The 13,593-nt window shown below is 38.2% G+C and overlaps 1 protein-coding gene across 2 annotated transcripts in view; it reads right to left on the bottom strand.

The window, feature by feature from the left end:
* Nucleotides 1-1,776, bottom strand: part of LOC140841327 (protein sym-1) — a 30,799-nt gene extending 29,023 nt beyond the window's left edge. For both annotated transcript variants that reach the window (XM_073208643.1, XM_073208644.1), the window contains exons 1-2: nt 1,304-1,776; nt 776-863 (exon numbers count right to left, since the gene is read on the bottom strand). In XM_073208643.1, coding sequence (XP_073064744.1) covers nt 776-863; nt 1,304-1,650 — 435 coding nt within the window. In that variant the 5' untranslated portion in view covers nt 1,651-1,776. The remainder of the gene's footprint in view (nt 1-775; nt 864-1,303) is intronic.
* Between the last annotated feature and the right edge of the window lie 11,817 nt (nt 1,777-13,593).

Here is a 13,593-nt window from a genome sequence, read left to right on the forward strand (position 1 = left end):
TTATTAAACTCAAATGTTGGGTTTATTGAATATTAAATTTTGGAGGTGAAAAAAAATTCAAGGAGTTGAACTTATAATTTAAATAATAAATTCAAGTGTTGAATTTATAATGTATTTAATTTATTAAGCTCAAAAGTTGAGTTTATTAATTAATAAATTAAAAATGGTGGGTAGTATGTTTAATGGGCTTGTAGGAGTACAAGTCCAACATAATAAATAATTAAAGTTTTGATGGGCTTTGATTAAATTAATTAAACTAGTTGGACTAGCCCAATTAATTAAATCAAGCCTATTAATGTTAATTATGTAATTAAGATATTATTTAATTATAAATAATACACTAAACCTAGCCCACCACAATATAAAAGTGACATGAGCCTCCACTCAAAAAGCAGAAAATCGGCCAACCCCTTTTAGAAGTAATATTGTTGTGCCATCTCTCAATTTTCTCTCCTACGCAAAATTTCTTTCACATTCTCTAGTGCAATTTGAAAGAGGAACGTACTATCTAGTCGTGGACTTGATAGGAGGATTTTATCGAAGAAAGTTCGTAGGTAATCAACAAGAGCTAATCCGTTTTTATACCGGATTAGTTGGAGTCCGGTGATTTATTCACCAAAAGTATAATTTTCTAACATCCTATGTATGTTATGTTAAATCATACGAGCGCCTAAAGCAAAATTATTATTTTTTTCAAAATAAAATAAAATTTTTAAAACTTCCGCTGTGTTTGGCGTGTAGAAAACCAAATCCAACAGTGAGCATAGGATTTTACCTGACAAATCACATCGCCAACCAAATTTAAAAATGAAGATGTAACAGCTTTTGTCATCACAGGATACTTGGCAAGAAGAGACAGATACCTAGATAGAAATGATACATGTTATGAATGAGAGAAGTACTAAGTTTTAACTTTTAACAAGAAACCACAAATTAGTCAGAAAGCACAATTCTTGAGATGAGAAACTCTCCGGCCATATATTTACAATGTCTCCACCATAAGTTGGACAGAATTTGATAGGATAAGCTTTATTCAAAGCTGAATTCACAATCTATTGCTGAACATTCTTATAAGTATTTCGAGTCAACATTTTTTAACATCTTGGACAATCTAAGGACCTAAATAATATGCAAGAAAAAAGGAGTCTACACCCGCAAAGCTTGTGTTAGTGACATGACATGGACTTTTGAAGGCTTTCCTTAAAAGAGCAGTCTTTAGTCATACTCAATCCAATTTATGGGAAAAACGTCATAACCAAAACAGAGAAACGAAAAAATTACTACGAATTATCAAAATCTTTACCATGAAAGAAATGACCAGTTACTCTCACGACCACCACCGCCACCACTGCTGCCATCTCCATTACCAGAGCTTCCATCGCCAGAGCCCCCAGACCCACCACCAGCTCCTCCACTCGAAACCCACAAAGAGCGTAGACACAAATGGCCAAACCCGAAATGAGGACGCGTAAACAATCTTAACCCATCTGCCGAACTTCGGATACGACAGCTCCCATTGACGCGGATAGTGTCAAACACTGGAACCTTAGTTCGGGTACCCAAATTGATAATGGGAGGAGAGCTGAAATCTCCCGATCGGAACAAAATATGGTACTTTCGGGTAATAGTTGCTTGAATCGAACATGACATAGCTTTGGTTGCTTGGCTTCGGCGAATGGATGATAATATATTCACTTTGCAGCTCGCTGTTTCCAGGTAGAATGTGGGTTTTTTCGAGGTTTTAGGGAGGGCAAGGGTCCAAGTAATGATTATTATACTAAATTTTTTAATATACACACTGGGAGTTGTATGTCGAAAAGAACTGTGAAAATGGGTCAACAAGATCGGTCGAGTCGCAACCCATTACAATCCCTCATTTGGCTAAAGGAAACATTTGAGATAGAGGTCATGAGAAGTCTCTAACTCATTTTATTTTAAATGTACTAGATTTTTTTAAAAAAACCTCTTGGCTTCGGCCGAAATATGTATATATATCTTTTACTATTTATTAAGTTTAAGCATATTAGAATAACTGTTTTTGGTGTCTTTGGTCTGTTTTTTGGTTTCCCTATTTTGCCCCTATTTGATATCAAAATTACATTTTTGTTTTTTTTTTAATTTCAAAAAACATTTTTGTTTTTATTTTTTTTATTACAATTATTCAAATAGCACTTTAGTACCTCGATAATTTGTCAAATTTCATTTTAGTCCATAAATAATTATAAAAAAAATTGTACACACACGCACCGCGTGTGCAGAATAGCTAGTATATATATATATGAACATATTTAAAATAAACTCATCTATTTTATTCAAAATCCAAAAGTACAATAAAAATCATAAAACTGTAACTGACAAACCAAACCTAAAACTAGCATTTTTCAAAAATAACATAAACCTCTTGAATCCTCTCAAGATCACTCATAAGCATAAAAGTTGTAGAGTCCAAATTCATTACACGTAAAACCCATGTATTTACTTAAATTGTTAAATTATATATTTAAGTTTAAAATTATTTTTAGCAATCCATGATTTATTAAATTGCATTATTTTAATTATTTATTTTTATGTGATGCACCTTAAAATATTTCTTGAGTTACATGTTTCAGGCGATTATTCGATGCGAGATCGAGGAAAAGAAATCGGTGATGTTTTTTGGCAATTTTAAAAATGTGTTATTTTATTTTAAGTTAGAATCGGGGCATTTTAAATGATTTATTAAGTTTTTAGCATTGTTAAACCCTAATTTATTTATTTAGCGATTTCAGGATTTTTAAAACTTTGAAAGTTTAGCAAGTGTGATTTTATTTTAAATTAAAGGATTTTGTTAGAGGTGATGGGGAGTTAGTATTTTAATTACCTTGCTAATTATATAATTGTAATGCCCGAGATTTTATATCATGTTAAGTTGAGATTATTGATTATGAACTCATGTGATTATAGACGGATCACTCCGAGACCAGATTGGGCAAAGCATATGACTTATGCAATTTTTGGGACAGAACTATTGGCGCACGAGCGGTGGAAAATGACCGCCCGAGAGCCGATGTTCAACGAGGATAGTTCATGGACAGAGAGTCTGATGCCCGAGCGGTAGTCTGTGATCGCCCGAGCGCCGGTGCTTGACAATCCGAGTACTTGGGCAGAGTGTTCGGCGCCTGAGCGGTAGTTTTTGACCGCTCGAGCGCCGCCTGAATTGTATGAAAATGAGCCACGTATCTTAACATGCAAGTGGATGTATATATATGTATATTGAACCATTCCTTCAGAGTTAATCAGAGGAATTGAGAAAAGCTACTAGGGAAGCTTCAGAAATCCTTACGCCTTTATATTTCTAACCGTCCGTTAGATTTTGAATCCGGCTTCATTACTGTGATCCTATCGACGAGAGCTTCAATTGGATGTAAGTTTTACTACGTTTTGTTATCATTTGAAATTATGATACTGCCAGAATCGAATATGATTCATATATGGTGTTTCTGAGATGTTAGACATCGTATAATCGAAACCGGATTGAAGAACAGATACCATATGAAATTGTTATGATTTTCAGAGTTGAATTGATTGAGATTGATATCAGATTTCTGTTGTATCGATTATGAGTTGTGGGAATTGATATCTAGTGATTTGTATTGCTGGGTATATTGAGATTGTACGGTTAGGCAGTTGAAACAGAATTTGATTTAGTTCTGATTTTATCCAGTATTGACTGACTGGGTTATTGATATTGTACTCCTCGTTATTGTCATTGTCAGATTGAGTATTGACAGATTTGAGTCCGAGACTTCGACAGAGTCAGATTGAAAGAAATAAAGGTATAAATCAATGTTGATTCGGGATTGCACATCTCGAGTTAGATTTAACTGGAGTCTCCCAAAATCACATACTGAATGATTATTGCATTGATATTTGCAATTATTGAGATTAGTATGCTTAGTCTATTGATTTATAGCAGAGCATGTGTTGAGTCAGGGGCTGATGTGCCTAGTCATTGGCTGATGTGCCAAGTCTTTGGCTGATTCGCCAAGACACTGGATGTTTGGTTTATATCGATGTCGCTTAGGAATTGATTCATTCCTATCGCTGAAATTCGATATATCGTACCAATGTCCAGGAACCGGGATCCCTAGATTAGAGATGAGTCGAGTCTAAGAGGACGAGTCTAGAGTTTTATTTACAGCTTTATATCGATACATGTCTTCTGATTTGATACATGATATGGATATGTGTTTCATGCTTTTATATATGCTTTTATATGACTGCATATTTACATTGTTTATACTGGGATATATTTCTCACCGGAGTTATCCGGCTATTGTCTTGTTTGTATGCGTGCATGACAACAGGTGGGGCATGATCAGGATCAGGAAGAGGATGAGAGATTCAGATTTAGCATGGAGATCCGGACTTAGAGTAGATTGAGCTTCAGTACTTGAGATAGTGACTGAACTTTAGTTTGAGATAAATAAATGTTGTACAAGACTTGTACGGTTATATTGACATGTATATCAGATTAAATAAATTACGTTTCCGCACTTGTCATTTAAAGGAAAAAATTTTATGTCCCACATGTCTTAATTGTTATATTGATTCGTAATAATGATTAAGAAAACGAATTAGGTTCGGGTCCCCACAGCAGGGTGGTATCAGAGCAGTAGGTCTGACTAGACTGAGATAGAAGCTAGTGAGCGGGGTAGAATGAGTTTTCTTTCCTTGCTTTTGATTGCTAGTATGTTTTACTGCTTTGAAATACATGTTACTTGATTTATCTGATTTGATTAGTAATATGTATTGTTTGAGAATGAATCAGAACCGATTCTTGGTCAGCAGTAAGATGATCAGAGGAGAACTGAAACAGGCTTGTGGTATTTGGTTACTAACCCTTTTGGTAATCAGATATGCCTCCTCGAAGAGTACCAGAACAGGGTAGTATATCTGCAAATCCGATGGATGTGACAGCAACTCTTATGGAAACACTGTTGAAAAGATTTCAGTCGTTCAAACCTCCAACCCTGAAAGGAACAAAGTCTTCTGTTGATTGTGAGACTTGGTTAGATGACATAGAGATGTTGTTTGATTCATTGGATTATACAGATGATCGACGAGTTCAACTGATTGGGCACCAGTTGCATGATGTTGCAAAGAACTGGTGGATTACGACAAAGAGAGCATTGGAGCATCGAGGTACGACTGTTACCTGGAATGTCTTTAAAGCTGAATTATATCGGAGATTCTTCCCAGTGTCGTACATGAAAGACAAAGGAGCTGAGTTTGCTAATCTGAGACAGGGTCAGTTGAACATCGAAGAGTATGTGACCAAGTTCTCTACCTTGTTGAGATTTGCTCCACATGTGGCCGAGAATGAGGAAGCTATTGCTGATCAGTTCATCAATGGTTTGAACCCCGAGATCTTTACCTTGGAACAACAATGAAGACTTATGTGTAAAAAAATAATATTTTATTTGTAGTGACCCGTTCCAGAATCACCTACTAATCAAGAACTAAGCATGCAACTAACTTAATTAATAATAATCAGAGATAACAGCGGAGAACTGACACCAAACGATAGTTATACAACCCAATCGAAAATCCAGAACAACTCAACTTAAACTGAAATATACGGTACAACCATATCGAAACAAAAAGATACCGAAGAACTAAACCAACCAGCTACTCAACGTCCTCCTCCTCCTCCTCCTGAGCTGTCCAACCTGAGGCCTGCCCCGTGGGAATGGGGTGTCCAAGATAAACAAAAACCGAGGACGTGAGCGATAAGAACGCCCAGTACAAAAGCATGAGTATACAAACCTATATGAAATGCACATGCTATGATATGATACCAGGGTAGTCAAGAAACAGGAGTCACAAAAGATCTCAAAATGCTCAGTCTAGAGGCGCCAAGTGGATAGTGCCGCGCGGTACTACCTCTGGGTCACTGCATCCACTGCAAGAACAGACGTGGACCTAAAATGTCCCGGATCACCGAAGCCCTCCCGACCCGTCGGCCACTGTGTACTCTCGGTGTCCATGCGTCCACAAGATAAGACAGGGCTGAGCGGCCCCACAAGATATAGCTTATCTCGAAAGAGATACAGCTCAACAGTAAAGGCTATCTCGAAGGAGATACGGCTCAACATGAAATGCAACATGCAGTAATAAACATGACATAATAGCATGCATCATATGACATATATCAATGCACCACATAATCATGCAACACATATAAGAATGTATACTCGACCAGGATATCTCGGATAGTACTTTCGTACCTCTATCACAGCAAGCCTAGCCTTACGCGACACCGCTAATCAGGTCTACGCATCAAAAGCATACCCAATGAACAATACTACCATGCTCAACTAGCAAAACCAGTACTACCAAAGGTTTAGGGTTTACCTTCGTCCGTCGACAGCCCTTTGATGTCGATTGCCTCGTAACTCAGGCGTCGCTACACTACCAATCCTGGCAGCTCTTGGCTATCGCTCGACCGACAACTAACCCTAGAAACCTTCCAAACCTCTCAAAATGAGACACAACTTCAAGAACTTGCCATCCAAAATGAGGAATTCCGAGCACTATTTATAGGCTATGTTCGGATCCACCGAACCCACTTCGGAACGTCCGAACTCCTACATGTCCATCAGCTCTTGACACCTCATGATCGGATCCACCGAACCTACACTTCGGAACGTCCGAACTCCCACGTGTCCATCGGCTCTTGACACCTCATGATCGGATCCACCGAACTCACTTCGGATCGTCCGAACTCGTCGGTGCTACCGAACCATCTTCGGTCCGTCCGATCATGACCACGGTCAAAATTACACATTAAACCTTCTTAATCACCATTAATCCGTTAATTACCCAATTTGGAATTCGGGCTACTACATTCTCCCCCCCTTAAAAAGATTTCGTCCTCGAAATCAGGCTTAGAGGATGAACAAAACGAAATAACAACATCGTTATTACATCTCAATTGTTGTTGAACACAACTGATCTAGAAAATCCCGAAAGACTCGATTCATCAGATCCATGAACACTGCTGGCGCATTCGTCAAACCAAAAGGCATAACTAGAAACTCGTAATGCCCATATCGAGTACGAAATGCAGTCTTGGAAATATCATCATCCCTAACTCTCATCTGATGATAACCCGATCGCAAGTCAATCTTGGAGTAAACAGAGGTACCCTGAAGCTGATCGAACAAATCATCGATACGAGGTAATGGATACTTGTTTTTGATCGTCACACGATTCAGCTGGCGATAATCAATGCACAATCGCATAGATTCATCTTTCTTCTTGACAAACAAGACTGGAGCTCCCCAAGGTGAAACACTCGGGCGAATATAACCTTTATCAAGAAGATCCTGCAATTGCTGCTTCAATTCTCTCATCTCTGACGGAGCAAGACGATAGGGGCACGAGAAATCGGTGCAGTCCCTGGCATTAACTCAATGCCAAATTCCACCTCTCTAACCGGAGGAAAACCAGGAATCTTATCTGGAAAAACATCAGGAGATTCACAAACCACTGGAATATCATCTATACCAACACTACCTGAGGAAGAATCAATCGCATAGATGAGGTAGCCTTCCCCGCCCGCCTCTAAAGCACGACAGGCTTTCAGAGCAGATACCACTGGCATCGGAGGTCGCGCTCCCTCACCATAGAAAAACCAACTAGAGCTCTCAGTCGTACGAAACTGAACAAGCTTCTGGTAACAATCCACGGTAGCTCGGTAGGTAGTCAATAGGTCTATACCTAGAATACAATCAAAATCCTCCATCTCCAGGATCATAAGATTCGCAGTCAACTCGTTACCCTCAAAATCTAAGGGACAACCCATCACTAGACGCTTCGCTAACACCGAATGACCTATCGGAGTAGAAACAGAAAGAATAACGTCTAAAGAAACATACGGTAACTTATGACGCTTACGATCGTCCTGGTCACCCCAACGACCTACACTTCCCTGACTACTCTCATCACCAAAGTGGTCAGCCATCGCTACAAGATAGAATGGGGAAAATGGTAAAATGATCAACGAAAATCCCAAAACAGAATCTATATCCCAAAATCGTAAGCATGCTCTGATACCATAAATGTAGTGACCCGTTCCAGAATCACCTACTAATCAAGAACTAAGCATGCAACTAACTTAATTAATAATAATCAGAGATAACAGCGGAGAACTGACACCAAACGATAGTTATACAACCCAATCGAAAATCCAGAACAACTCAACTTAAACTGAAATATACGGTACAACCATATCGAAACAAAAAGATACCGAAGAACTAAACCAACCAGCTACTCAACGTCCTCCTCCTCCTCCTCCTGAGCTGTCCAACCTGAGGCCTGCCCCGTGGGAATGGGGTGTCCAAGATAAACAAAAACCGAGGACGTGAGCGATAAGAACGCCCAGTACAAAAGCATGAGTATACAAACCTATATGAAATGCACATGCTATGATATGATACCAGGGTAGTCAAGAAACAGGAGTCACAAAAGATCTCAAAATGCTCAGTCTAGAGGCGCCAAGTGGATAGTGCCGCGCGGTACTACCTCTGGGTCACTGCATCCACTGCAAGAACAGACGTGGACCTAAAATGTCCCGGATCACCGAAGCCCTCCCGACCCGTCGGCCACTGTGTACTCTCGGTGTCCATGCGTCCACAAGATAAGACAGGGCTGAGCGGCCTCACAAGATATAGCTTATCTCGAAAGAGATACAGCTCAACAGTAAAGGCTATCTCGAAGGAGATACGGCTCAACATGAAATGCAACATGCAGTAATAAACGTGACATAATAGCATGCATCATATGACATATATCAATGCACCACATAATCATGCAACACATATAAGAATGTATACTCGACCAGGATATCTCGGATAGTACTTTCGTACCTCTATCACAGCAAGCCTAGCCTTACGCGACACCGCTAATCAGGTCTAGAACAAGCCTACGCATCAAAAGCATACCCAATGAACAATACTACCATGCTCAACTAGCAAAACCAGTACTACCAAAGGTTTAGGGTTTACCTTCGTCCGTCGACAGCCCTTTGATGTCGATTGCCTCGTAACTCAGGCGTCGCTACACTACCAATCCTGGCAGCTCTTGGCTATCGCTCGACCGACAACTAACCCTAGAAACCTTCCAAACCTCTCAAAATGAGACACAACTTCAAGAACTTGCCATCCAAAATGAGGAATTCCGAGCACTATTTATAGGCTATGTTCGGATCCACCGAACCCACTTCGGAACGTCCGAACTCCTACGTGTCCATCAGCTCTTGACACCTCATGATCGGATCCACCGAACCTACACTTCGGAACGTCCGAACTCCCACGTGTCCATCGGCTCTTGACACCTCATGATCGGATCCACCGAACTCACTTCGGATCGTCCGAACTCGTCGGTGCTACCGAACCATCTTCGGTCCGTCCGATCATGACCACGGTCAAAATTACACATTAAACCTTCTTAATCACCATTAATCCGTTAATTACCCAATTTGGAATTCGGGCTACTACATTATTTGTGGTTGTCTCACCAAATTTAGCTATAAATAGGGGTGCATTGTAATGTATTGAGATATCCCTCATTCTATGAACAAAACTTTGAGTTCATAATATTTCTCTCTATATTTTTCTTTTATTTCTTCATTTAAATATAATTAGCATGATAATTTCATATTCAAAGTTTTACACTTTGAATAATGAATAGCTAACTTCCTAAAGTTGAGATGAAAAGGTGAAACTCTTGGCATGATAATAAGGTTACTTAAAGGTAAGAATCTATGTTTTATATTATTTAATCATTATTTATTGTTTATGTTATATTTATTTCTTTAAGTATTTTTATATCCTACTTATAAGTGGGAGTTTTGATTTATTGTTGTTATATGTTACACTAAATTCTTGGAACCATTTAAATGTTAGTTTGGTATTACCAACCATTTAAAGTGGATGCCTTGATTTATTATATATGAATATATTATAATATTAATTTCTTGGTACCATTTAAATGTTAGTTTGGTTTTACCAACCATTTAAAGTGGGAACCTTGATTTACTATATATAAATATATCATAATATTAATTTCTTGGTATCATTTAAATGTTAGTTTGGTTTTACCAACCATTTAAAGTGGGAACCTTGATTTAGTGTTTACAAATATATATAGCACAACAAATACTTGACCACATTTATAAGTTTTGGTATATATTATATACTTATAAGATAATAATATATAACATAATATAAATATGATTATTTAATATATTGGAACCATTTTATTAAGTGGATTTCAATATTGTTCGTTAATGTTAACTTTATTAAAATACCAAGAGTGGATCCTTTAATCTCAACTACTTAAATTAAAATTTGAACAATGAAAAATTACCAATTAAAGATTCAAACCATTAAAAGAAATAAAAAACAAAAAGACATTGTAGTGGACTTGTAATTACCTTAGCTTCCCTGCGGATACGATATTCGGACTCACCGAATTATACTACTTGTGGACAACCTGCTCTTGGGAGTGCAACAATCAGAGTCAAAACAGGGATGACGCGACGTTTGATCCACTGCCACAGCAGCCTCCAGCACTGGCCCTGCGACCTCGACGTCGCCTTCTTCAGGACAGGATGGATGAGTTTGCTGGGTTTTTATTAAAATTAATCTAATTTTAAAAATTTTTTCAAAAATAATTTAAAAAAAAAAACCATTTCAAAACTACCCCAATCCGCGCTTACGGAGCGCGGACGCTGCACACGTGGAGCAGCGTCCGCGCTCCGTAAGCACGGACGCTGGTCTATGTCAGCATCAGATAATATTAGCGACGGAAAATATAAAAAAACTGTCGCTAATTTGCGACGGTTTCAAAAACCGTCGCTAAACCGTCGCTAATACACGCGACGGTTTATAATCCGTCGCCATAACCGTCGCTAAATGAGAACTTTAATAAATTAGAATTTTAATAAATTTCAACTTTAATAAATTTGCATGATGGGCTTATACTCTTGCAAGCCCACGATCCATGTCCTCATTATATTAAGAAACCGAAGAAACCGAACACCGAACCGAACCGAAAATCGAATTTTGAAATTCAGATCTAAATATTAAACCAAAGTTTATTTGGTCGATTTCGGATTATATATGTCAAAATCGAAAAAATCGAAATTTCATTAAATTAATAATTTTTTTATATTTTTATTTATTTTATATATTTTGATATGATATTTAGTGAATGAAGAACTATTTTGAGCAATTTTTAGTTGATTGTTGTTTTCTTAATTAATTTAGACATTATATTTAAAGATTTTACTAAGAAAACATGTAGAAAGTTAACATATTATATTTTACAATATATTTATATTATTAATTTAAATAATTATATCAAAATCGAATTAACCGACCGAACCGTTTTGGTAGAAAACCGAACCAATATGAAGAAAAATGATTCGGGTATCGGATCATATATTTTTAAAACCGAACCGACCGATCAACACGCCTAGTGCATAGTGCAGATAGAGAAAAAAATCGACCGATGAACACCCCTATTTCTTGTCTTTTTTTTCGTCTGATTAAATTATGCGCATTTAGCGACGGTTTTAGGCATTTAGCGACGGTTGAAACCTTTGCTAAATGAGCGACGGTTTTTGAAACCGTGGCAGATTCCATTACAGCGACAGATTATAAACCGTCGCTATTATTAGCGACAGTTTAGCGACGGTTTAATAAACCGTCGCAAATTAGCAACGGTTTTATTATATTTTCCGTCGCTAATATTATCTGATGCTGACATAAAACAGCGTCTGTGCTTACGGAGCGCGGACGCTGATCCACGTGTGCAGCGTCCGCGCTCCGTAAGCGCGGATTGGGGTAGTTTTGAAATGGTTTTTTTTTTTAAATTATTTTTGAAATTTTTTTTAAAATTAGATTAATTTTAATAAAAACCCTGAGTTTGCTGCATTCGCTGACCATCAGTTGCAGTGGCAGGCTGTGAGTCAGACGTATCAGACGGCTACTGATGCCATGCTTCGCCTATCCCTGAGTCACAGTGGTATGGACCGAGCCCTCTCCCACCACCCATGCCCGCTTTCCTGCCACCGTTTCAGTTCCACTATGCCGATGCACCAGAGCCGGCAGCTGACGTCATTCCCCCAGAGGCGCACGAGGAGGACGATCTTTGAGAGGGGAGTCACTTATGTCCCATATTTTAATTTCTTGCATTTTGTTTCGATCCTTTTTGTTTATTTCTATTTATGCTGCTTGTTTAGGTCATATTGCATCTGTTTTGTTATGCACTATCTGTCTCTTTTCTATCGTCTGTTGCATTGGGGACACTGCTCGACTTTAGTATTGGGGGATGGATAGGTGTTGTGTTATGTGTCAATTTTATTTTGTGTTAAGTTTTATTTGTTGGCATTTAGTGTTCGTCATTTTTGAATTGGTGTGTCAGCCGACAATGTTTGGAGTAGTACATTGTTAGCCAAAGATGATTAGGAAGTGATGAGACATGCCCTGTCTGTCGTGTATTCGCACACCTTGAGCACATACTGTGGTAAAGACATGAAGTTTTAATTAAAACATTGAATTCTCGTTGCACAAATGTTAGAAATAGAAGCATGCATGATAAGATGGTGAAAATTTAAAACTAAAGTGGGGAACAAAGATGTTTGAAGGTTAAATTGAACTTGACTATATTCTCTTGAATCGAGGTATCTATCAGCAGCGTTTAATGGCATGAAAAAAAGAAGAAGATGGAGATGTAAGGTGTGGGGGAGCCGAATAAAGGAATGAAATCCTATTCATGGCTAAAAAAATGTAAAACACATGGATTTGAATCTGAGATGAAAGGTTCTAATATATTCCTTTTACTACTGTATTCCAATTCAGAAAAAAATAGAATAAAGGAAGCTGCTAGTGATTACTGAGTGCAGAGGAATAAAAGAGAGTAAGATTTACACTAACAGACTGATTTAAATATCTGACAATGGTTGAGAACGGATCCTTCTGTAATTTATGATGCTAGGACTAACAACACACACATACACGTTTTGGTTTTATTTGAAACAATGTCTAGACCAAGGGAAGTGCGAAGAATTGTGCGTTTACATTGATCGACAAGGGAATATGTTGAATTTCGCTGAGGCTAGATGATGACTATGGATTCACTGTCGAGCTACTTTGTGTCATGTTCCATTCTTTCTTGTCACCTGTTTTGCTCGAGGGCGAGCAAAAGGTTAGTATTGGGGGTTGATGTAGGGGGATTTTACGTGTTTTTCGTACCATGTTATGTCGCATTGTGTTTATTTATCATTTAGATTTCATGCATTTTGTGTTATTCTAGCATAATTTCTATTATCTTATTGCTCATGAGTTTAGTTGGTGAAAATGCAGGGGAGTCGTGAATAAATGGAATATTAAAGGGAGAAATTCGAGACACCTCCGCCCGGGCGCACATTCATGTCCGCCCGGGATCATCCAAGGCGCGAGAAAAGAATTTTTTCGAGAGTCGTCCACCCGGGCGGAAACTTACATTTGCCCGGGCGCGCCAAAAAAAAAAAGAAAAATGCAA

This window comes from Primulina eburnea, chromosome 9 (assembly GCF_022965805.1).
Source record: "Primulina eburnea isolate SZY01 chromosome 9, ASM2296580v1, whole genome shotgun sequence".
Taxonomy (NCBI): domain Eukaryota; kingdom Viridiplantae; phylum Streptophyta; class Magnoliopsida; order Lamiales; family Gesneriaceae; genus Primulina; species Primulina eburnea.